We start from the raw sequence: 22874 nt of genomic DNA on the forward strand, positions 1-22874 counted from the left end.
ATGCTTTTCACTTCCAAGTATTATAGCAATAATAGGAGCCATGGAGAACTTTTTTGTTTTTTCTTGCTTATTTCTGTTCCCTAAATATTATGTACAATAGCTATCTTCATCTTAGGACCTCCCTTGTCATCTAGAGAGTTCTTTGTTCATAAATGTATAATGGAATAGCAAAAGAAAGCAATGATGTACAAAAACATTTAGTAAGAAAGGAAGAGCATAAGAATTAAATAAATTATCGAAGAATAAGAATTAAATAAAAAAGAGGAGAGACATAATACTTTTTTATTTTATCAGTAGAAATTAAACTTAACCAGTGAAATAGTGTGGCAGTAGGTTCAAGACATAAAAATAAGGATATGGTGAATTCCACAATAGCTTATATGATGCCAGAAGAAAATTAGACAAATTTATGTAAAGTGTATCTGTCACTGTACAAAGTAGGATTCTGGGCAAGCTGGTTCTTGGGTTTGATCTGTGAAGTACTGCTGTGATGTTCTTGTTGTTGTTAGCTGCCTTTGAGTCAGTTCCAACTCATGACAACACTGTGGTTGTCCCAAAAATCCCTATCGTCCACTGCCTTGCCCAGATCCTGCATACCCCTGCCCATAACCACTCTAATTGAGTATATCCATCTGGTTTGGGGTCTTCCTCTCTTTCTTCTACCCTCTACCTTTCCTAACATTATTGTTTTTTCTAGTGATCCGTGCCTTCTCATTATGTGACCAAAGTATGATAGTTGTAATTTGATCATCTTAGCTTCCAAGGACAGCCCTGGTCTGATCTGATAAGAAGCCATTTGTTCGTTTTCTTGGCTCTCCATGGTATCCTAAGTACTTTTCTCCAGCATCACATTTCTAATGAGTTGATATTCTTTCTGCCTACTTCCTTCACTGTCCAGCTTTCATATCTGTACATGGTAATTGGGAATACAATGGCCTGAACAATTCTGACTTTAGTGCTCTGTTGTATGTCTTTGTATGCTTAGGACACAGGAGGTTGCATCCAGACATAGTCATGATTAGAACAGGGACGTAGCCGGGGGGGGGGGTTCTTGGGGTCCGGACCCCCCCTTCCATTAGAAAAATGAATGGTGTGTGCTGCTGTGCCGCCGCACTCAAGCCCCATTATAATGGTGGCACTTAGTCTGGACCCCCCTTCCTAAAATCCTGGCTACGTCCCTGATTAGAATGGAACCAATCATTTCGCTGAGTCTTCTGTAAGTATGATTAAGTCTAATCCAGTGTCTCTAAGAGTGAAAAACAAATATGAGGATGAGACAAGATAATTGGAAAGATTGCACTGTGTCTGCTTTGGTGAAAGATTTAGAGGCTCTACAAACTGCCCCTTTGGAGTGGCGTCCTGCCACCCCTTTCCTCACCAGATTGGGGCTGCAGCAACTGCACTTTTCCAGCACTAAAAAGAACAGCAAAATGCGACTCCTTTGCCACCATAGCAGCAGCTTTTCAGCTGTCCTTTGGGGCAGTGTGCGGTCCTGCCGTGCAACCAGGCACATGGCGAAATGCTGGTGTTGGGGAGGCTTTGGGGCATGTGGTGTGCAGACACCCTGAGGCTGGCGTTAAATGCCAATCTGTTTAGCCCCTGAGAACCATTTTTGCTGTTAGACTTGTTAACTTTTTGCCCAAATTATTTTTGAATAATTTTTCAAATACTAAGTAGATGTTATGCAGTGTGACTTGAACAGAGTGTGACCTGCAGTGTGACCTGAATTAAGACTTTGTTATTCCATTATCCTGTTACAGAAATAACTATTTGTAGTCAATCCTTCTTTGTAATCAATTTTTCTTATTTCCGATTGATATTGGCCAGTCTTTGATGCAGCCTGTTCCAAATATTTTCAGGGGTTTTTTTGTAACAAATAAATGAATGAGGGCTAGCTGCTTGACTTAAAATTGACTCTTGTATTTTATTTATTCTTTGCTATTTATTGCCAGAATCAAATCCTCAAAAAGTAGCTAAGGATGCTTTCATGCCTGTAGCAAACAAATGAGAACAGATGTACAAAGATAGAGAGACAGCATCTAAAAGGCAGTGGAGTAGAGAATGTCAGATGCTGAACGTACCAGGCAAAGCAATGCAAAGCAATTAGACTGCCTCTTTATAACATAAAAGAGTATTCACTAATTTCTGCAGAAGGGTTAGTGAATCTACATAGTGTGTTACTTAGGCTGTTGGTTCTGCTGGAGCATCTGTTTGGAGTACTGCTCTCCAAAGCATATAAGAGCAATCACTAGTAGTTCAGGTACATCATCTGCCTCATGGATATGCAATAAAAGTCTCTCTCTCTCTTTTAAGTGCAGCATCAAAGGGACTGCATGTGCAGTAGAATTGCCTCGAATGTTCTCCATTTTATGTCTGTATGTGCATTCACACATACATACTTGTGTCAAAAGTACCAATTTTTGTGGAAAGACCCTGGGTAGCACTTTGTATGAAAATGTGCTTTTAAAAATCCTGTTTGTGCTACTGATTTGGCATATATTCACTTCCTTAAAACCACAGTTTTGGAAATTTGGGATGTTCTATGGAATCATACTCATTTGCATTCTGAGATGTAGATAGTTGTATCCTGTTTCAGTCAGACCAAAGTTAATAATAACATCTGATATGACACACTGGAATGTGTTTGCCCTCCAGATCAGCATATCACCAGAAAGTACCTCTATGAAATTGCTTTCCCAGGCTGGTTTGAAGAGCAAGTGCAAACAATACATGCAAGAGAACCAGGAAATAACTAATTGAATCCGCATGTTTGAGGGGAGAAAGAGGTGGGATGAAAGACCAATCATGATTTGCGAGGATTGGAAAATATTGCATGTGAACCAATACTGTATAGAATTCTTGTACACTTCTGCAAACATTGAATAAAGGTCATACAAATATATGCTAATGTCATCTACAATTTTTTTACTGCAACAGAAAACCCAGTAAGTGTGTTGATAGTTTCCTTTTGTTTGTGTGCTCATTGCTTTGTTATGCATTCAGCATGTGGCTTTCTTTTGTCCATAGACAAAAACACGTATCCCAGTTGTGAAACTTAAAGCTGCACAGCAGTTCCTGAAAACAATCCATCCTGAGCAGTCTAATGGCTGGATGAACAATGGACAAAAGAAAGAAGCCAATGATATGTTAGAAGATACATTAGACCTTCCAACACCTTTACCAAAAATGCCAACATGTAATACTGAGGTAATCTGAGACATTTGTTTATAGAAGCGTTGTGTTCCAGAAAGCTCAGTAGAACTCTTCTCATACATACAGTGAAAACTGCCCTCTTAATTCATTTTGTAATCCAGCTAAGCTTAAACATGTCTAATTTTCAGCAAATTGTCAAAACATTTTTATTAATTTTTATTTATTAAAATATTTATGTCGTGCTCTACATCTGGAGCTCTTAATGCACATGACTAATGTACATGTAAGCAGAGAAATTATAAAGCATTTATTTGCATTCAAACCTTGGCATCTCCAGCAAGATGTTGATCTCATCTGGTAGAGCTGGGTTGTAAAATACGTTGAAAACCACTTTCAGGGAAAGAGTATCGAGCTAGATATCAATATCACTTATGAAAGCGGTGGACTTTTTGTATGCCTTTGTGTTTTGAATATGTGAAATTGTGCAAGATTAGATGCCATGTGATCCGAGATCAAAGAATTTTCTTAATGTATAAATCAGAGTAGGGTAGCCTAAATCTGTTCTGGAAGACTTTGCTTAAAACATTCCATTGTAAAAACCTGTTTTGTTTAATTTGGGAAGCTTTATGTAACATATGAGTATATAAAATGTTTTTGGTTTCAAGAATGTTCCCATATTTGTTGGGACCTTCTTGTTCAATGAGGCCTTCAGCTTTGGCTGATCAGAGTGGAGTGATGTGTAATTAGATGTCCTGTTTCTAGTATGCAATGTACATTTTAAGTGCTTTAATTGTTTTAATTTTTAATGTTTTAAAAACAATGCTTTATCTGAATACTAATGCTTTTTACATTTTTTACTCCATATCGCTTTAGATATTTTGTTTTAATCTATATTGTAAGATTCTTTCAGCCTGTTAGCCTAAGTGCATTTTTCTGAATTTTGGTGTGTGTGTGACATTCTACATTACCCTCAGATGTACCCTGTAAATGACCCCACCCAGTACCACCTGTGCGATGACAGGCAGGTCACACCAAGGCCACCTGGAAAATACCACCCCAAGGCAGGAAGGCAGTTTGGAAGTTGCAAATGGGATCATCATCACCTCCATAATCAGAAGAGGGGATGATGGCTACTTTTAGTCAATTATAGATCCCTGGAAATCTCCCATCAGTCTGCTAGTTTGGATTTCATGGGGATACTATGTCATTGTGATCTCTAGTCTAGTTCTGGCACTTCCGTTCACCCAACTGTCTTGGAACAGTTGTGCCCCACACCACTTCACCCTATTGGACTCTGGAAGCAAGCCCCATCCATAATAAGTATCGCCTGTAGTTTTGCCTCAAAATCTATTCCAAGGTAACCCCTGATTTCTCAAGCCTTGAATGAATGAGTGTATGGTAGTGAATTGCTGTGTGATTTTCCCCCTTAATAAAATAATACTTTAATTGGAGAATTCTGCCTCTGCATCATTTCTTAGATCTACCACCCTCTTGATATGCAGGTAAGAGATGGTATTGCAGAGTCCTTGTAGCCAACTCCCTCTCAATTTGAGCTAAGTAAAATTACCCCATGCTAGACTTTTGACTACAAGCCCCATTTGGGAGAAAGGTGGGGTATAAATCTAATCAATAAATAAATATAATGAAAACTGTTATTTGATTGAATCCAAATTAATTATTAAATTTAATTCAGGAAGCTTCTACAGTACCTTCTTCTGAGATTAGGTCTGAGAGTCAGAGTGGTGGCTCTTTATTTCATGGTACCTTCGATGAGGAAGAATCGGCAAAATCTTTTCAGGAAGCTCTAAATCAGTGGAGAAGTGGAAATTCTTCTCAAAAATCTAAGGAGGAACATTCTTGTCAAGTTGGTTCAGGTACGGCTTATCAATTTCTTAGTAATATTTGAAAAGAAATATTTTGTTTGGGTCCACATTCTAAATGATCACTAGGGAGGAAATGGAGCAATACTTCTGTTATAAATTTTGATAGCCACCCACACATCACTATAGATATTCTTTTGTGTGGCCAAAAAGTGATGAAACAGATATATCTGTTATGAGCCTTGAACAGAGTGAAGGTTCCACACTATCCTGCTGGCCTGGTGGAAATACAAGAAGCTGGCCTACATTATGTGTATGCAGTTTCTTTCCACAAAGTGTAGTTTTGTATTCATAGGACATATATTTTATATCAGTAAACATTACTCCTCTAAATTTCTTTCTTTCTCTGTATGTTTAATTCCTTTCATTTTTTCCATCGCAAAAAAATTGTATATGGGTAAGCATGTGAGTCTGCTACATTTGATGCTGTAAGATGGAATCCATGAAAGCTTTTACCAACACAGCTTGTTAGCTTTTATGGTGCTACAAGACTGCTGTTCCATTACTTCTGCTAGAGCTAGAGTTATTTGAATGGCAGCTAATCCTTTTTTTCTGTTATAGAAAATTCAGGTACTTGTCAAGTGCAGACAAGTCCTCCAGTTGTGAAAAAACCTATTGAAATTGAATTCAAAGAAGATAGTTTGAAATACATGGAAAGATTGTTGATTAAGAAGCATAGAAGGTACTCACTGGATTTCAGAGATACACGATGGAGCTGTATTTTCTAATCTAATTGCCTGTTTAAATAGTATTTTCATAGTATCTATACAATAATGTTTGAAAGTATTCATTTCCAGTATTACTGATGTAAAATTCATATTACAAATGACGTGTTAGATGTCATGAAATTTCACAGTATTATGTTAACAATATAATGTGATGAAGAATTTTCATATAACTTGCTAGCAAGCAGTTGCAGTGGAAAATTATTTGAATGTGTTTTTGCTGTTGGAAACTACTTTGGGTTTCTTTCTTCCTAATTTCATTCAGTACATTATGACTAAATGTAAGAACTGAAAACCATTAAGCTGCTTTTGGAAATAACAGAACACTGAATAGTTGAAATATCCATAAAGATAAAATTACTAACAATATAATAATAAAACTGCAGTTCTTACAACTTTCTTTTTGCTTTCCTAGAATTCCAGTTGATAAATTACCAGATAGCGTTATAGCAGATGAACTGAAACTTGAAAAATCATTGATAAATGAAATTCATGATAGCTGGGTTAGAGAAGATGAAGATGATGATGAAATAGCAACTGCTCGTTTTGCAGGTTGGGAAGCCTTCTCAATACATTATAGAGCATGTTACATTCTCCGGTAGACAAGAATTTAGAGAATCCAATTAGTTAATTAATTGGTTTTCTGGAAGACTGAAAATTGGGGTGCACTGAACTCCCAGGGTATAATACAGTGGTCAGTTTGCAAAGCTGTCAATAACATATATATCTATGTCAACATGTACCCACAACATAAACTAAAGATTTGCAATTTATGCAAAACTGGAATGTGGGGTGCAATAATCACACAGCTGTTGTACACTTTGGCTAGAAAAGAAAAAAAAAACAATAATTTAACTGAACTCATATTTGTTAACTGAAAATGAGTTTACCAGCTAGTAATTAGAGATGCAGTTATGTAGGAGAATGTTAGTGGGATCTACTAATACCAGCTTGGTGTTGTGTCCAAGCCCTCAGTTCCAATTCCTAGCAAGCATAAAGGAGAGTAGTGGAGTTATGTTTCACTTAGATGCCTGGACAAAGAAATATCCACAGAAGAAATGTCAAAGAAACATTAGCCTTCTGTATCTTCTGTTGCTCCACAAAGGCATTGGCCTCTAGAGAAGTGATATTGTGGATACCTAATTTTGATAACACTGAGGCTATAGGCAGTAGTAGATGGTGTGTGTGTGTCGGGAGGGTAACCTCTGACTCTGCATATGTTGGTCAGATTGCAGATCCCATCAGTCATAATCAACATCTGCATGGGTTCAGCTTTAGCTGAATGGTGTATCTTTTGAATAGGCTCTAGAACCACTTTAATAGAAACTTGTTTTAGCCACAGATGTACATGGTGTCTGACAGTGACCAGCCTTCCCCATTACACTTATTCAACTGCACATTTAATAATAACAATAACAACAATAATAATACATTTTATTTGTATACTGCTTTTCCACAGAGCAAAGCGGTTTACAGCCATAAAAAACCATTACAACCATTTAAAAAACCGTTACAAAACATCTCTAGATAAAAACCCAATTATACAAAATTTAAAACAGTCATACAGCAAGGTAAGGCAAGGAATCAATGGAATCAGCATACACAACTTCATTTATCGGGGTGGGGAGGGGATTTGCAGATCATAATTTGTACTAACTTTCCCTGCATGTTATTTTTCTGTTTTCTGGGGAAAACAAGGTTGGGGAGAGCAACGCACACACTCTTGGGTTGTTCCCCACATGCCAGCAACAACTTATTTACATGAAACAACAACAACAACAACAATATTTATTTCTTACCCACCTCTCCCTATGGATCAAGGGAAACAACAATGAACAGATAAACAACATCAGTTAAAACATATCAGTTAAAATACACATCAGTTTAAAATAACAAATAACATATACACATATGTAAAAGATACACATTTAAAATTAAAAATCAACTGGATAAGCCTACCAGAAACATTAATTGTGGATAAGATTATTTTCTTCAAAACTGAACAGGAGGCATTGTTAATACAAGGACATGTAATGTCCATTGGTTAGCTTCATTTAGCGGTTCTTTCATTGCGTTCAGTCCACATAGGCCAGATTTGTAGGTTAAGACCTTGCTGGTTCCTTGCCAATGGGGTGAAAGGAATATTCAAAAATATTGTGAAAATGGTTTTAAAAACCCATTTATTTATTTATTTATTATTTGAGTGCTGAGAAACCATGACAAGAAGAATCCTGGACCGATGAAATCTTCATGGTTCAGCACTTTTTGTGCACAAAATTTGTGCCAAAAACAGCATTTTCTGCCAGGGAAACAGCATTTTCTGCATGAAAAAAGTAATATTTCAATGTAGTAATATTAATTCTGCATAGAAAATGCTGTAACTGTGTGATTTATTCTTCACAAAATTCACCCATGGTTGTTTTGCATATAAAAGAGAATTTTTTTGCATTTTTTATAGAACATATTTTATATTTTTTAAGAAGCATTTCTTCTCGTGAGAAAAGGTGTCTTGACATGTAGGGACACTACGCCATCAAACAGACGGCCCAAAAGGGCTGCTGTCAGGCTGCATTGGGTACGTGGCATTCACATGACACATGCCCCGAATGCAGACGGTAGCTGCCCCAGGCACGGTTCTATCCAAAAGAACTGACCCAAAAAGGAGCAGTAAAATACCATTCTGTTTTGGTGCCTGGTTCAGGACTGTGGTGGTGGCCAGGATTGAGGCTGGGAGCACAGGGCTGCTATGATCCTGGAGCAAATGATGGTGGTGCAGTCCCAGTATACTTTTGTGCTGTCTGCTTCGTCCCCACGTTGGATAAAAGAGGGCAGATACCATTATTTGCATTTTGGGACTTCTCTGTGGAATCTATGAAATAGGATTTTGTACAAAAAACCATGGGATATTACCACTGAAGAATATGCAGATGCTCAATTAATCTTGCCCAGTGGGGAGAAAACTTTTGATATTTTTTTCGTTCTTGTGTGCAAGAACAAAATAAGCTATGATTTATATTTCTACTCTCTTCAGGCACAGGTGCACATTCTAGGGAAAAAAAAGACTCTTGGTTTGTCCTCAGAAACTCCTTGGGCTGCAGGTTGCATATTACAACATGATACTGGGATGTGCTATCCAGATTCATCCTAAAAATATTGTTTTTATCACTAATTTTTCATTACCAACCTAATCCCCCTCCTACACTCTTCCTATCATGTTGTATTTATGCAGTTATCATCTTATTCATAGGGTTCTATGCATGCCAACATTTTTCTGTTCATGGAATCATTATAGGACAAGTTATGGTTTCATGTAGAGATGTTCTTACTCAGTGTTAAGGGTGTTATCTTAACCATTCCAGCTGTTCATTCCCAGAATTTGAAGTGAAGAAAAGCTTTGCTTTGAGTTCATCTTTGGCAAGGTGGAATTATTGTCGCAATCACTGCACAGCTGCAGAGGAGCAAGTATTTAATACAAATCTAAATTATAAAAAATTGCAGAACTTTCATTTTTTATTCTAGTTGCAGAAATGAAAGAATATTGGTCAAATGTTTTTAGACAAGAAGAACCTGAGATAGATCTTGCGAACTCTGAGCCTTCTTTAAAAATCAAGATTCTTGAAGATGTAAGTATATAGTACCTGTTTGGTCCAATTCAGCATTTATTTGTGTGTATGCTAAGCTTAATAACCATCAGAGAATATACACAGCAGAAATGTTTACAGTGCTATTGCCCATTATTCTACAATTTGGAGCGTGTCCAAAGGAGGGCGACAAAAATGGTGAAGGGTCTGGAGACCATGCCCTATGAGGAACGACTTAGGGAGCTGGGGATGTTTAGCCTGGAGAAAAGAAGGTTAAGAGGTGATATGATAGCCCTGTTTAAATATTTGAAAGGATGTCATATTGAGGAGGGAGCAAGCTTGTTTTCTGCTGCTCCAGAGAACAGGACCCGGAACAATGGATGCAAGCTACAGGAAAAGAGATTCCACCTGAACATTAGGAGGAACTTCCTGACAGTAAGGGCTGTTCGGCAGTGGAATGCACTTCCTCGGAAGGTGATAGAGTCTCCTTCCTTGGAGGTCTTTAAACAGAGGCTGGATGGCCATCTGTCAGGGATGCTTTGATTTGGATTTCCTGCATGGCAGGGGGTTGGACTGGATGGCCTTAGTGGTCTCTTCCAACTCTACGATTCTATGATTCTATGATTTCCACCATGTATCCCCATGACAATTAGTTGATAGATTATTTGATCAAGTCACATCTGAACTATATTGCATAATTGCAGTAACATCCAGTGGGACATAGTGAATGATGGGAGGAAAAACCTCCATATTTGAGTAGAAATGAAAAGTTTTAGAATGAATGGCAGCTAAATCGATTGTATATTTTTCAGCATTTATACGTATTTTTTCAAATATTCAAGGGAATTAGAATTGAACCGTGTTACACATCCAAATATTAAAGTGCTGCTGTTGTATTGAATTTATGTATGAACACATATACAGTGCGCCCGTGTCATACGTGGGTGCACTATACGTGGCTTCCAGCATATATTGGAAGCCGTGCCGGAAAGGCTTCTCCTGCGCCCCAGAAGAAACAGTGGGGCACGCAGGGTGCGTACTCTGGGAACAAGCCCTATTGTTTCTAATGGATCTTTACTCGGTATTTCCCTTACATGGCAGGGTCCGGAATGGATACCCCATGTAAGGGAAGGGCCAACTGTAATACATTTAAAAAGTAACATATTTCCATGGATTTTCTCATATGTCTACATAGGTTTAGCCAATATTATTTTGAACTGAGACTAATCCAGATTTAGCTTCTGTTCTTGGTATTTTGTAATGTGCTAAATAATGTTAAGGGAGAGAATATCTTTCATTTCAAGAAGTACCTAAATCAGTAAGGCAGTAATGTATTGGATCCAGACATAATCACAACTAAATTAAGTTCCATTTACTGCGTTCAAAGACATAGCCATGTTAGTCTGGAAATTCAGTATGCAAAGGGATCTTGTACAACATTTGATGCTAATTGAAATAAAGAAGCTGGTAGCATGAGCTTTTGTAGACTTGATCCTACTTCTTCAGTTGCATGAGGTGGAGTTGAGAGTCTGGAGACAGACCTATATAAAGCTGATTGTGCGGCAGAATGTCAGTTGAAATTCAAAATCTTGTATGTATGGAGATGAGGTGGCAAGTTCAGTTTTAAAACTGAATGGGATTTACACATGTAATTCATGTGCAGTATTCTCTAGTTTAAACTAGCAGTACAGTTGAGAACTAAAGACTTATAGCATTTTGTTTTTCTTACCATAACATGTAATCTTTTCATACACAAGCTTTTAGGAGAATAAAAATTAAATGTACCTCTGTGTGTACACACACGCACACTTTCCCCCCCTCTTTTCAGGCTTACAAAGAGGAGTCAGAAGAGTCTACTAATTTTGTAGTGATGGACGCTGGATCTGATGAATTGATTGATAGCAGGTAATGATTTCAACCTAATTATGAAATGTACGTATCATATTAAAACATGTTCCTGTTTTGCCATAGTCTTTGGGGCTTCTTATTCACATTCAAGCCAGAAAGGGGTCACATTGGAAAATTCATAGCCTTTTCATACAGTATTCACACAAAGACTTTGTTCACAAGGCTAGTATTGAAGAGGCATAAAGACCATGATTTTATGGGCAGCATATTTAGGATGTTTTGCCTGGTATCATTTAATTTCCCCCCTTTTCTAAACATGTAGCTTACATATATGCTTCTATATTCTTCTGAAATGAAACAGTTTATCATGAAACATTCATGGAATATAAATGCAAAATTAATTATTTATACTAATCAAAAATCATTCACAGAGTGCAAAATGGGTAGACAGAGAGGAAGTATATACACACAGTACAAAATGGGTATCAAATAGTTCATATAGAATCAATTAACAAGGTACTATAAGCCTTCTCTCCCCCCCCCCCCCCGTGTGTACGTAGGTAAAATGCATTTTATCTGTGTAAGCAAAAGGAAGATGGTTAAATGTGGCAATCTGATCATTTTCTTTTCCAATTTTTGTCTCATATCTCAAGTGATGCCATGTCAAAAAGCTGGAAAACTGAAGCAGACATTTTTCTGGCACAAGCTGCCGATGTTACCACAAGGTCACCTCTTTCTTCTACAGACAGAAGGGGAAAGTGTTCAACTTTTCTTCATAATAAATATGAAGAAACTGTTAGAGGTATAACATTGGTTTTCATTGTTAAAGCAGGACCTGTATCAACATTGTCTTTTCCCAGTGCATGTTATTGGAGTTTGTTGACAACTTGCAAGTACAGATAATGTTTTTTCTCCTGAATCTAGCACTGGGAAGCAGTTTCTGAACCTACACCCAAGGGCATGTCAGTGTATCCAGTTGAGTAACGTGGTATAAAACTGGAATGGTATTAATATTTCACAGAAAAGAGAGGGACACATCTGGAAGTGTTCCTATTGGCCATATGGCAAGAAACGTACATACATAGGATAAACAGGTCATATAAGAAAAGCAGGATTAAGGCAGATAAACAAGGAATAAATAGAAAAATAAAGAAATATATAGACTTTAAGACTTGCACATAACACTTTTTCTCAACCTTCTGCCAAATGCAGTGGCCCCAGCCTACTGAATTTTTTTGCCCTCGCTAACCTTTTAAAGATATTTGGAATTTAAAAAGCTACAATAGAGCCAGAGGGAAAATAGAAGCCCTTTCCTCAGTTGTCTGTATAATTCAGCTGTTTCAGTTTATGATGTAGACTGTATCTGTCTAGGTAGCAGCTATGAATAGAGTCCTGGTTTTATATGTAAGCCAGTGTTACTAGTGTGTAAATGGCCTATTTTACAGGAATTATTTCAGGAACTACACAGGAGGATTTAATTGACACTATCCCACCCTTCCACCCCCTTTTCCCCACTTCTTTAGCTACTACACCTTTTTCACAGTCTGAAAGAGCTGAGGCTGCCTGTGGCTGTTCCAGTCCAGAAGAAATGCTTCCCAGCACCCCCTTTGAAAGAGCTATGACAAAAGAAAAATATGCTAAAACAAAAAGGAGTAGTTCTTGCATGTCATCTGAGCAAACACTTAATCCTCTCAAATTGGCTTCCACTGAACCTTTGGCTACAATGGAATTGCCCAGAGACTACAAGGTACCTATGGAGTTGAATGAAGCTTCACCACTCAACATCAACCCCTCAGTGGTAAAATCAATAACAAGAACTATACTATAGCTTTTCTGGGGTTTGTTTCATCATTATTATGGGACTGTTTCTTACAGTAGTATATGTTCTTGGCTTGTGGCAGCACCCTGCATTTTCAGCCTGATATTAAGAATTAGGCTATATTTGTTCCAGTGGAGCCTTCAGATTCTTACATCTTTGCATAATTTTCCCAGGGCTGAGAGGAAGAGGTGTATCAAATAGGACAGGCTATGATGCAAGGGAAAATAATATTTGTATTCCCAAATCTCTGAACATGCTTTGAACTGTGAGCATAGAGGCAAAGGGTTTGGAGGCAGCAACTCTATTTCATATTGTTGGTTAGCATGCCCTGTTTTTGGAGGCTCCTAAACAAGGTAGAATGGAGATACTGTGTCCCCTTTATATGTACAGTGTTTCTGAAAATATGGAGTTTATCACACGGGAGGAATTTCTCTTAATTTCGAATGAAAAGAAAGTGGGGCCAGAACGCAGTCATATGAATTCGCTAGTTCACCGAATTTACATGAATTCGAAAATGCGTTCGAACTGACTTCCCATTGCCCGAAAATAGCTTGGCATTGCCAGAAATTGCATGTGGTAGTCTATCACGCAATAACGTGAAACCCCATGATTGTGTTCAGACTGACTTCCCATTGTCTGAAATTGTGTGTGGTAGTCTTCTCAGGGATTTGAAGGGTTAAAACACAGCACACAGGGAAATGCTTGATGTGTGTGTGTTTGACCATGAGCATTTCAGCAGAAGGACAAGGTTGATTAGCACAGCTGATGCTCATTGGCTCAAGGACACTTTAGTGTCTAGGTGCACGTAGCCATGGATGATGAAACCACCTGGCTGGATTGCACAGGGGACACCTGTCATGGTTACACACAGGAACTCACTGGGTTTGGGAGACCACATGGTCTGGAGTCTATATAAACCCAGGGGTTGCAAGTGATAGCTTGTGGGTTTGTAGTAGGAGTTGGTTTGGTATGGTTTGGAGTTTTGGAGATATGTATTTGTATTATAGCACTGTGAATAAAGAGCACTTCGGGAGTCTTTGCTTCTCTGGTGGTTTATCAGTAGAAGTCTTGCATCGCTTTGCTGAGTGTCCCCGGAGGTTCCTGCATTGCTTTAGTTCCTGGAAGACATCCAGTTGCTGTTATCTCAACTGCTTTTGGAACCACGCTTCAGCTTCTGAAATTGCTAGCTCTGCTCAAAAGGTCTGATTTAACCACAGGACTCGTTTGAGTTGCTGACAGTGGTTGTTGGACCCCAGCAGTTGCGCTGACAAGTCTGTCACGTAATAACGTTAAACCCCATGATTGTGTTCAGATTGCCATTGGATTATACTTCCAATTTCCCGTGTCTGATAAACTCCTAAGTTAGGAGTGCTTATTGATAGAAAATACTGACTGCAAGGGTTTTCCCAACACCCACAAATAATTTTTCAGAATGAGTCCATGAACAAAATCCAGTGGAAGATCCCCAGCAAAATGAGCAGGGGGTTGTGGTCTATCCCATCAAAATTATGGAAGAGGTAAGCCCTCTTTCTGGAGAGGAAGAGATCTAAAGTAATTGCTGTCATGAGGAACAAAGGGTGATGACATACTTCCCACTCCTCATCTTACAAATGTAGTTTTGAAAGGCTCTTAGGAGACTGTGGTTCTAGAAGAAGAAGAAAAACAGACAGGTCATTCAAATTATTTTAGTGCAGTATTGGGGAAACATTTTTCAGCCTAAGGGCTACTTTCCCTCTTGGAAAGGGTTATGTGGTAATAGTGTGCAGGACAGGACCACGGATGAATGGACCAGCTCCCCTTCTCTCTTCATTCCCACTTCATATTCTTCCCCTTCCATCCCCAGGATAGTGGCAATGGGAACATATTTATTTATTTATTTATTTATTTATTTATTTCCTACCTACCTACCTACCTACCTACCTACCTATCCTCCAGTGAACCCGAGGAGGTCTGCATGGCCCTCTTCCTCCTCCACTTTATTCCCACAACTGCATTGTGAAATAGGTCATATGGAGAAAGTCTGGATATATTCCGTCTGGATATATTCCAGTGGGAAATGGTGGGGAGAAGTAGCTACCGTCTGACAAGTCAGAAGAATCCCTCTCTAAGAAAGATCACAAAAAATTACATAGATGACTCATTCTAGCTGCCCAACTAGCCCTCCTGGTATTACTGAGAGATCATGGTTGTTATAGTTGATCATCAAAATCTGGACAGCCCAGATTTCCCAGGGCCATCTAGAAGGATTTTTATTGCTTTCCTACTTCAGAATTAGCAATGACACAAAATTTGCCCTAAGCTGTGTTTATAATAATGTCTCTTAAACCTTTCCACAAATGTAAAAGCACATTGCTGGCTGGTCACTGAAGCCTCTTGCATTATGAGTCATTTCTCGATCATTTATATAGATAAGGAGAGGACTGGTTAATTAGTCAAGTGCCCAACTGTTGAGGAGAAGGGAATATTACTAGTGAGATATTGAAGAGAAGCAGGTCAGCATTAGTTGATGACCAATAGCTGTTCCAGAAGTTTTTGAGCAATCCCTGAAGTGTACATGGCACTGAATATATAACGGAGGGCTTTTCTCCTTCCTTTGTAAGATATATGATGTTCCTAGGTTTAACATAGGTGTGACTTGTCAGTTTTTGTGATCTTTGAAAAGTATATATTCCATTTTATGCAAAATTTCAATCCTGCACAGCTAAGCAAAATTCAGTATCTTCACATCTATTTCAATTTTCTTGGCCACATGAAGAAGGCCAAGAGTGTATGTATGAGATAATTTTGGTTTTTAATATCCTTATGAAAACTAAGCAATAGCTGTAATGTTAAAACTATAGATTAATAGTGGAATGTTAAACTTTGAGTAAGAATTGGCTATAAACCAGGATGTAAAACTGATGTTACAGTGTGCAAATCATGATAAAAACTTCGATTTTAAGTTTGCTTATCTGAGAGAAGCCCCACTGAAAAGGGCAGCCATATTTAAATATCTGATAGAAGATCGAGCAAGCTTGTTTTCCCCTTCTCCAAGACTAAAACGTTAAATAATTTCTGCAATTATTACAAAGAACTTCTTGACTCTTAAGACATGTTTGAAAGTGGAATAGACTGCCTTGGAGGATGGTTGGCCCTCCTTTCTTGATATTTAAAAAGAGATTAGATGACCATCTAGTGTTCTAGTTGGGTATTCCTGCATGGCAGGGGGTTAGACTAGGTGGTCTTTGTTGTCCTTTTCAGCTTTTTAATTCTATTAGTCTACTTCTGATTACGAATGCACAGAAGTTCATTGCCTCTGTTGCCTCTGTACTGAGCAAATCATAGCTGAAACAATTGTCAAGGTTGCCTTTTTTCAAGAAGTCACAAAGTATAAGTAAGTAGTTGAGGTTTCCCTGCATGTCTTCCAGGTGGCTTGGCTTAGAATACTTCAGTGTGTTTTCACTGTACAATATTATATTACCAAGAGTTACGACAACAAAACATGATTAGTCCTAACCATGGTTGGGTTTTCAGCCTGCAGCAGGTGGTAGATGATTTCACATTATAAAGACAGAATGGGCTAGTACAAAGGTAGATAAGAAGATGGGGGCAGGATGCAATTTTATCCCAACCTCTACATGTACTGTATCTCACCAGTGTGCCAAAATACCCTACATTTCACCTCCAAAATGGCATTGTACTATTTCCTGTTGTTATTGTGGAGGGGAAATTGTGGTATCTGAAGAGGGTGGGATTCTCCAGGGATGGGGAAGGCTTATTTGCATGTTTGTGTGTATTGGCAGGATGCAATTCTTGAGCAAAAATCATATGTAAATTTTGATGTAAAATTTTGAGGTCCTTGTGTTTTTTTTTTTTTGGGGGGGGGGTGTCACAAAACATCATAGGCTACACTTTCCCCTGGTTTAGCAGAATGTATATCAGGTGGCTTTAAAACATTTAAATGTTATCTTTTCAATCTTTGTTCTCTTAGTTCTTACAGGTAGCCCAGAGAGAGAAGCCTATTCACCATCCATATCAAGGACTTGAAAGATTTTTTACTGTGGGTGGAAGCTGTCAGCAGGTTATGATGGACTCGTTTCCTTCTCTGTATATAGGCAGCTGTTCTCCAAGCAGCAGCATTTCATTTTCAGGTAGTAATAATAATGTAGAATTTTCTCAATTCCATATGCTTTGCTTATGGAGTACATCTGCTTTAGGGCATGGTTGCTTTAGTTACATATTTAAGTACAGAGAAACATCTTTATCTGCATGTGCTTGGTCTAGGACATTATGTATCGGTGAATTTGGCATTAATTGGTGTAACTGACATGCTGAGAAAGAACAAGAAAAAGTTACTACAGAGAAAGCAAAGAGACAAAATAAGCCATTCCTTTATGATCAAGTTGAAAGCAATGCCATGTTACACTTAATCGTTTTCAGCCACCTGCAGATTTCTTGATTTTTCTTTGAAGCTAAGCTTTGATGAGACCTGGTTTCTCTTTTAATAACAATGTACATTAAGCTCTCCGGGAAATTATTAATGAACCATTAGCTGACACACATTAATTGCTTGGGTAAACAGCCCAATTGTTAAATGAAAATTAATGAGCTAGATACTTAGCAATCTTAAAAACATATCTGCATTTTGCTTTTGTGTACTTTTGAAGTCAATATTTGTTTAATAGGCTTTGAAGTAGACTCCAGGTTTCAGCAAGGGATGAACAAATAATAGGAAAAGCAGTGGTGGAGAGTTCCAATGGCTTTTCTAATCTAACACTCTTATTTCCACAGTGGACAGTCACACACATATGGGAAGCCCCAAGAAGGAAACTAAAATGGTACCCTAACATTGGGGGTCCTCAATGATCGGTGTTCAGAGGCATTCTACTTTTGGTGCTAGATTTAATATTTTCTATTTTGAAGCTCCGTTAGTTCTGTTGTTGTTTGCCTTCAAGTTGTTTCTGATTTAGGGCAACTCTAAGATACCATATCACAGGGTGGGGTTTTTTTTTTGGGGGGGGGGCAAGATTTGTTCAGAGTGGGTTTGCTTTTGCCTTCCTCTGAAGCTAAGAGAATGTGGCTTGCCTAATGTCACTCAGTTGGTTACCATGGCTGAGCAGGATTCAAACGCTGATCTTCAGAGTCATAGTCCAGGGCTGAAACCATTACACCATGCTGGCTCCCTTAGTTTTACATGTATTAAATTTTAAATCTTTTTTTTAACAGTTTCCATATCCCTTTGCAGGGGTTTTTTTTTGGGGGGGGGGAGGGGTAAAAATGTAAGCATTCACATTGGAATTTAGACACCATTTTCATAACTAATACATTCTGTGTGAAATTCACCTTAATACATTCATTTTTGCATGCAGTTTTACAGCCACATATTGCATTGCAAAATTTGGGAAGTTGCACACTGAAAAGGGATAAATCTGTTCCAATCCTCATAAATCCAGAAAGTGTCCCTCTGAATCCAGGGCCAGCTTTTTGGAGAACATTTTTTAAAAAGCGAGCCAGTGAAAATTTTCACCTATTCCATTTTTAGAACTGGGTAAGATCCAAGTCTGTTTGAACTTTCTTGTTAGTTAATATTCAGTTGGTAAGAATGGTGTTACGTTAGTACTAACTGCATTTTAAGACATCATCTGATAACTTTTCTTTTTTGAAACAACTTGCCATTCAACAGACTGATACATTATTTTATTTTAATTAGTTTTGCACGTTCCAAAATTTTACTGTCAGCATCTTTGACAATTTAAAAGCCAATGATTCAATAAACAATTTGATAACTGTATAATTTATTTTTAGAAGGGCAACTCTTGTTCTATTTTATTATTTGTTATGGAAAGCAACAGATACTCTAGAAATAAATGACTTAACCACTTATTTTATTCATGAATTAATCAATTAGTACTTGCTTAATATTAAAGCTAAGTGCCACCAAGTAATCAACTAAAGATGTAGTTAATTACAGTAAAGTTTAATATATTGATTACACCAATGAATGTATGCACCCTTATATTTTTCATTCCATCTCTTGTGTTTGAGATCTGTGAACATTTACTATATTTTATTGGCATCTGGGCATCTGACTTCAGCAGTAACTTGGTACATGGATATACAGAAAGTGAAACATTTCTTAGTGTGCCACCTAGTAGTTGATACCTCCTTAAACTCTTCAAATCATGTTGCTTTTAAAGTCAGAGACTGAAGTAGGTTGGATGGGAGAAGCAACATCCCAGTTGCACTCAACGTAACACTCAGAGTACTTGTGCTGGAGTGGGCAACCATGTTAAATAAATATTCTGCATTGATTTGTTTAAAGACAGCTATGTACTATGCGAATGTGAAAAATGTTTAACCGGAACATTTAGGTCTTCTTAACTGCATCTGTCTTTTCAACTTTAGGGACTGAGAAGTGGATGAAACACTTAAGCTTAGGTGAATGTGCCAATGAGTGTGTTGTGCAAGATGTCTTGAAAAGAGAGCTCAGCAGACCATTAAGTAGATGGGGAAGGCAAAGCCCAAATCCTAGAACTTCTCTTTTGGTCTCATCCACGGGTGAGAGTATTATATGTTTACTGCATGAATGGAAAATGCAGAAATATCCAGGAACAAATTTGTTGTTTGAAATAGGGGTTTACATGCCATAACAATCCTTTCTTAATCTAGGAAATGAAGTTAAAGTGGCAATAGTTTGACAGAATGATTATTCTGAAATGCCATAGCCATTGGCTAAGCTTATCCTTAGAAAGGTGACTGCTGTTCAGCAGTAACTATAGCTTTACCCTGTGTTATGAGGACAGTCTTATCACTTTTCAGTAGATGCACATTTTTCTGTGCAGTCACAAACCCGATTACAGCAATGACTTTTGCTACACTGTCCTGTTCTCCTATCCTTCTCTTCTACAATAGAAATCACTGACAACATTTTTATATATCCATCTTGTGTTCTCCCCACGTGTCTGGTACAGTATATTTAGGGGACAGTTTTCTCAGTAAGTCTTTCATTTATCTAATTCACAGGTATAACTTGCTTGAGTCAGGTGCTTGGTTTTCTTTGGGAAAAGAATGAAGGAATTACCAACACATGTCGTATATTGAAAATTATATGTACTTACAGTGAACATGCTTTGAATGTGGGTTCTTGTGTAGCTAGTAGTATTATCCGTACAAAAGAGGGATGGTCCCATTCGCCTTAGAAAAAACCTCGGGGTTAGCAAAAGTACCAGGAAGAAAAACATTTTAAGAACAAGCCTTAAGATAAGGGAACAAAACAGTTTAATCAGGACTAAGCATGTCCAATAAATAGCAGAAAATAGTGGGATGGACAACCCTGAAAAAGGTCATGTCTGGGTTACCAGAATCCTGGTCCCACTTATCTCTTCCAAAATAATTGTGACTGAAGTATATGATCCAACATAAACTGAAAGCTGCTTAACAAATTGCACAACAGTAATAAAATATTTGCTACTATGTGTTTTCTAACTATAACCAGTCCATATTCTTTGTATGTACAAGTATGATGTACACATTCCCAAATGTCATTTTGCCCCATTCGTGTGTGTGTGTGTGTGTGTGTGTGTGTATGTGTGTGTGTGTATCAAATTCATGTGATCATTGTAAAGTGTTGAAAAGGCTTCTGAAACATTGCTTTGACTTGTTGAGATTAAAGAGGTTGCTAGCTGAGAGTACAGTAGTTACTGCATTTAAGACCCTTTTTGGAACATGAGACTTCTTATCTAGAACTGGAAAGGAACTAGACCAGAGATCTATAGAAAAGGAAATTTTATTAGGTTATTAACAATAGATTCTTCTTCATGTTTATTTCAGATAGTGCTTCTCCAAGACCCTTTTCTGCAAACACTCCCCTTTGCAGAACCGTTAAACACACTTCTCATTTTTCTTCAGTCCTTGAGGCAGGGCCCAAAAGCTCAGCTACCTTGCCTTTGTCTCGTGCTGCTTCTGAAATTTCAGAAATTGAAGGCATTGATATCAGTGAGCATGATGATCTGTTTTGGGAGTATTGTACTGATCAAAAAGCTTTAGCAGATTTAGCAGACGAATTGCAAAGTGATTCAGGTAATTAAGGCTAAATGTCCATTCTGAAAGATTATTTTTGGTAGCTTGATTGTCTATATTTCATTATTTATTCATCTTTACTAGGAATATCCTTCATTTTCCATTTTTGTGCCAATAGTATCCTTGCCATGGCTGTCATATAAAAAAGCAACTTTCCATACTTTTTTTTTCAATTTCACTTTCAAAAATTCCCAATAAAAAGCTTTCTGGTCTCAATTCAAAATTAATATGCAGTATATTACAAATTATTGCCCTTATTGCCTTCCAATAGTTTTTCACTTGTTTGCATTTCCACCAGCAGTTTATAAATGTCCCTATTGCATCTCCGCATTTCCAACATTTATTATTTTTTATTTTTGTAATTTATAGCTAATCTTTCCAGAGTTAAATACCAATGATAAAACATTTTGTACCAATTTTCCTTTATAGCTTGAGAGGCTGTGTATCTTAATCCTTTGGTCCAAACCTGTTCCCACTGGTCCAATTGAATATTGTAACTTATATATTTTTCCCACTTACCAGCACATATACTAAAATTGGAATGATACAGAGTAGCAAGGCCCCTGTGCTGTTTCTTCAATACAGCGTGTCTAAACGCTGTGCTGCAGAAACGTTGTGATGCTGCCCGCCATTTGGTCAGGTGGGTGGAGTGACGCCGGCATCAGGATGGAGTCTGGGTGGGTGGCATGCAGTCCTCATGCCTCCACTCCACCCTGATGCCAGCATTTCTTGCTGATCTGTATAGCCTGCTATTTAATCACATTCAGCTGAAGGTATAAACTTTTCTCATGGAAAGATGTGTTTGAGGTTCAGAGGAGGTAATGTAAAGTAGAGAGCAATCCTCAGTTTTTTGGGACCAGAAACTCCACTGAGACTTTTGGGAGTGTATCATAGGTGCTCTCACTAAATGGCTGCCAATGAGGGAGGGATTTCCCATTCATACAATAGGTGCATTGGTAGGCATAGTTAGTCACCAAACAACATATTTCTCAGAAGGCAAACTGGCGAGGATGAAAGAAATATGTGTGCCTTCCTGTCATTTCCAGTTTATGGTGAATCCATCATGGGATTTTCCTGGCAAGATTTGTTGGGGGGGGGGGGGGGGGAGGGGTTGCCTTACTCTGAGGCTGAGGGGTGTGACTTGCCTAATGTCACCCAGTGGATTTCCATGGCTGAGCAGAGATTCAAATCCTCATCTCCAGAGTCATAGTTCAGTGCAAATCAGTACATCATACTGGCTCTTTAAAACCTACTGTCATCTTATTCAGCATCAATTTCACAGAAGGCAACTGTTGAGGCTCAGAAACAAATAACTTCAAGAAATCTTAATTATAAGACAGAGATAGTTTCGGAGCCAAGGCCAACTGGAGATGCTCAAAAAACACCCACATATACTGGCATATTTTGTTTTTGGTTTTTATGATGGCTTAATTCACTTTAAAATGTAGCTCTAACCTGCAGCTGCTTGGTATTTCTATTAAGAATGCCTCTGAGCCTTGTGGAGTATTCCAAGAGGCACTACTGGAAATACAGGCGATGCTAGAGGCTGTCAGTGCATTTGCTACAGATTAGCCCTCCTGATTTATTCATTTTTGATTTAAAAAATCAGGAGGGGACGGAAGCTGTGCGGCCGCTAAGAAAGGTGTCCTTGGGCCCTACATTAGGGACTCCAGAGTCTAGATTTTAACACTCACAACAAGGAGTGCAATGATCATGGTGGAATACCAGTCCTGCAGGCTATATTGTTCTGAGCAACTCACAAGTTCCTCAGTATCAGGACTGTTTATCAGGAAATAAAAGCAAAGCATAA

The 22874-nt window shown here is 38.1% G+C and overlaps 1 protein-coding gene across 7 annotated transcripts in view; it reads left to right on the top strand.

Moving 5' to 3' along the window:
• Positions 1–22874, top strand: part of LOC149318042 (zinc finger B-box domain-containing protein 1-like) — a 51853-nt gene that overhangs the window by 22037 nt on the left and 6942 nt on the right. For 5 of the 7 annotated variants that reach the window (XR_016279960.1, XM_089508906.1, XM_089508907.1 and 2 more), the window contains 11 exons: positions 3028–3207; positions 4847–5027; positions 5595–5715; positions 6174–6310; positions 9278–9381; positions 11168–11244; positions 11841–11989; positions 12711–12985; positions 16977–17136; positions 19391–19543; positions 20816–21064. Coding sequence is in view for 6 of the 7 variants with exons in the window: in XM_089508906.1 (XP_089365032.1) it covers positions 3028–3207; positions 4847–5027; positions 5595–5715; positions 6174–6310; positions 9278–9381; positions 11168–11244; positions 11841–11989; positions 12711–12985; positions 16977–17136; positions 19391–19543; positions 20816–21064 (1786 nt within the window). In the remaining variant the exon portion in view is untranslated. The remainder of the gene's footprint in view (positions 1–3027; positions 3208–4846; positions 5028–5594; positions 5716–6173; positions 6311–9277; positions 9382–11167; positions 11245–11840; positions 11990–12710; positions 12986–16976; positions 17137–19390; positions 19544–20815; positions 21065–22874) is intronic. The other 2 variants (XM_089508908.1, XM_089508909.1) reach the window with 2 other exon arrangements.

Source organism: Sceloporus occidentalis, unplaced genomic scaffold (genome assembly GCF_023333645.1).
Source record: "Sceloporus occidentalis isolate IW3139 unplaced genomic scaffold, rSceOcc1.0.p SCAF_2, whole genome shotgun sequence".
NCBI classification, from domain to species: Eukaryota; Metazoa; Chordata; class Lepidosauria; order Squamata; family Phrynosomatidae; genus Sceloporus; species Sceloporus occidentalis.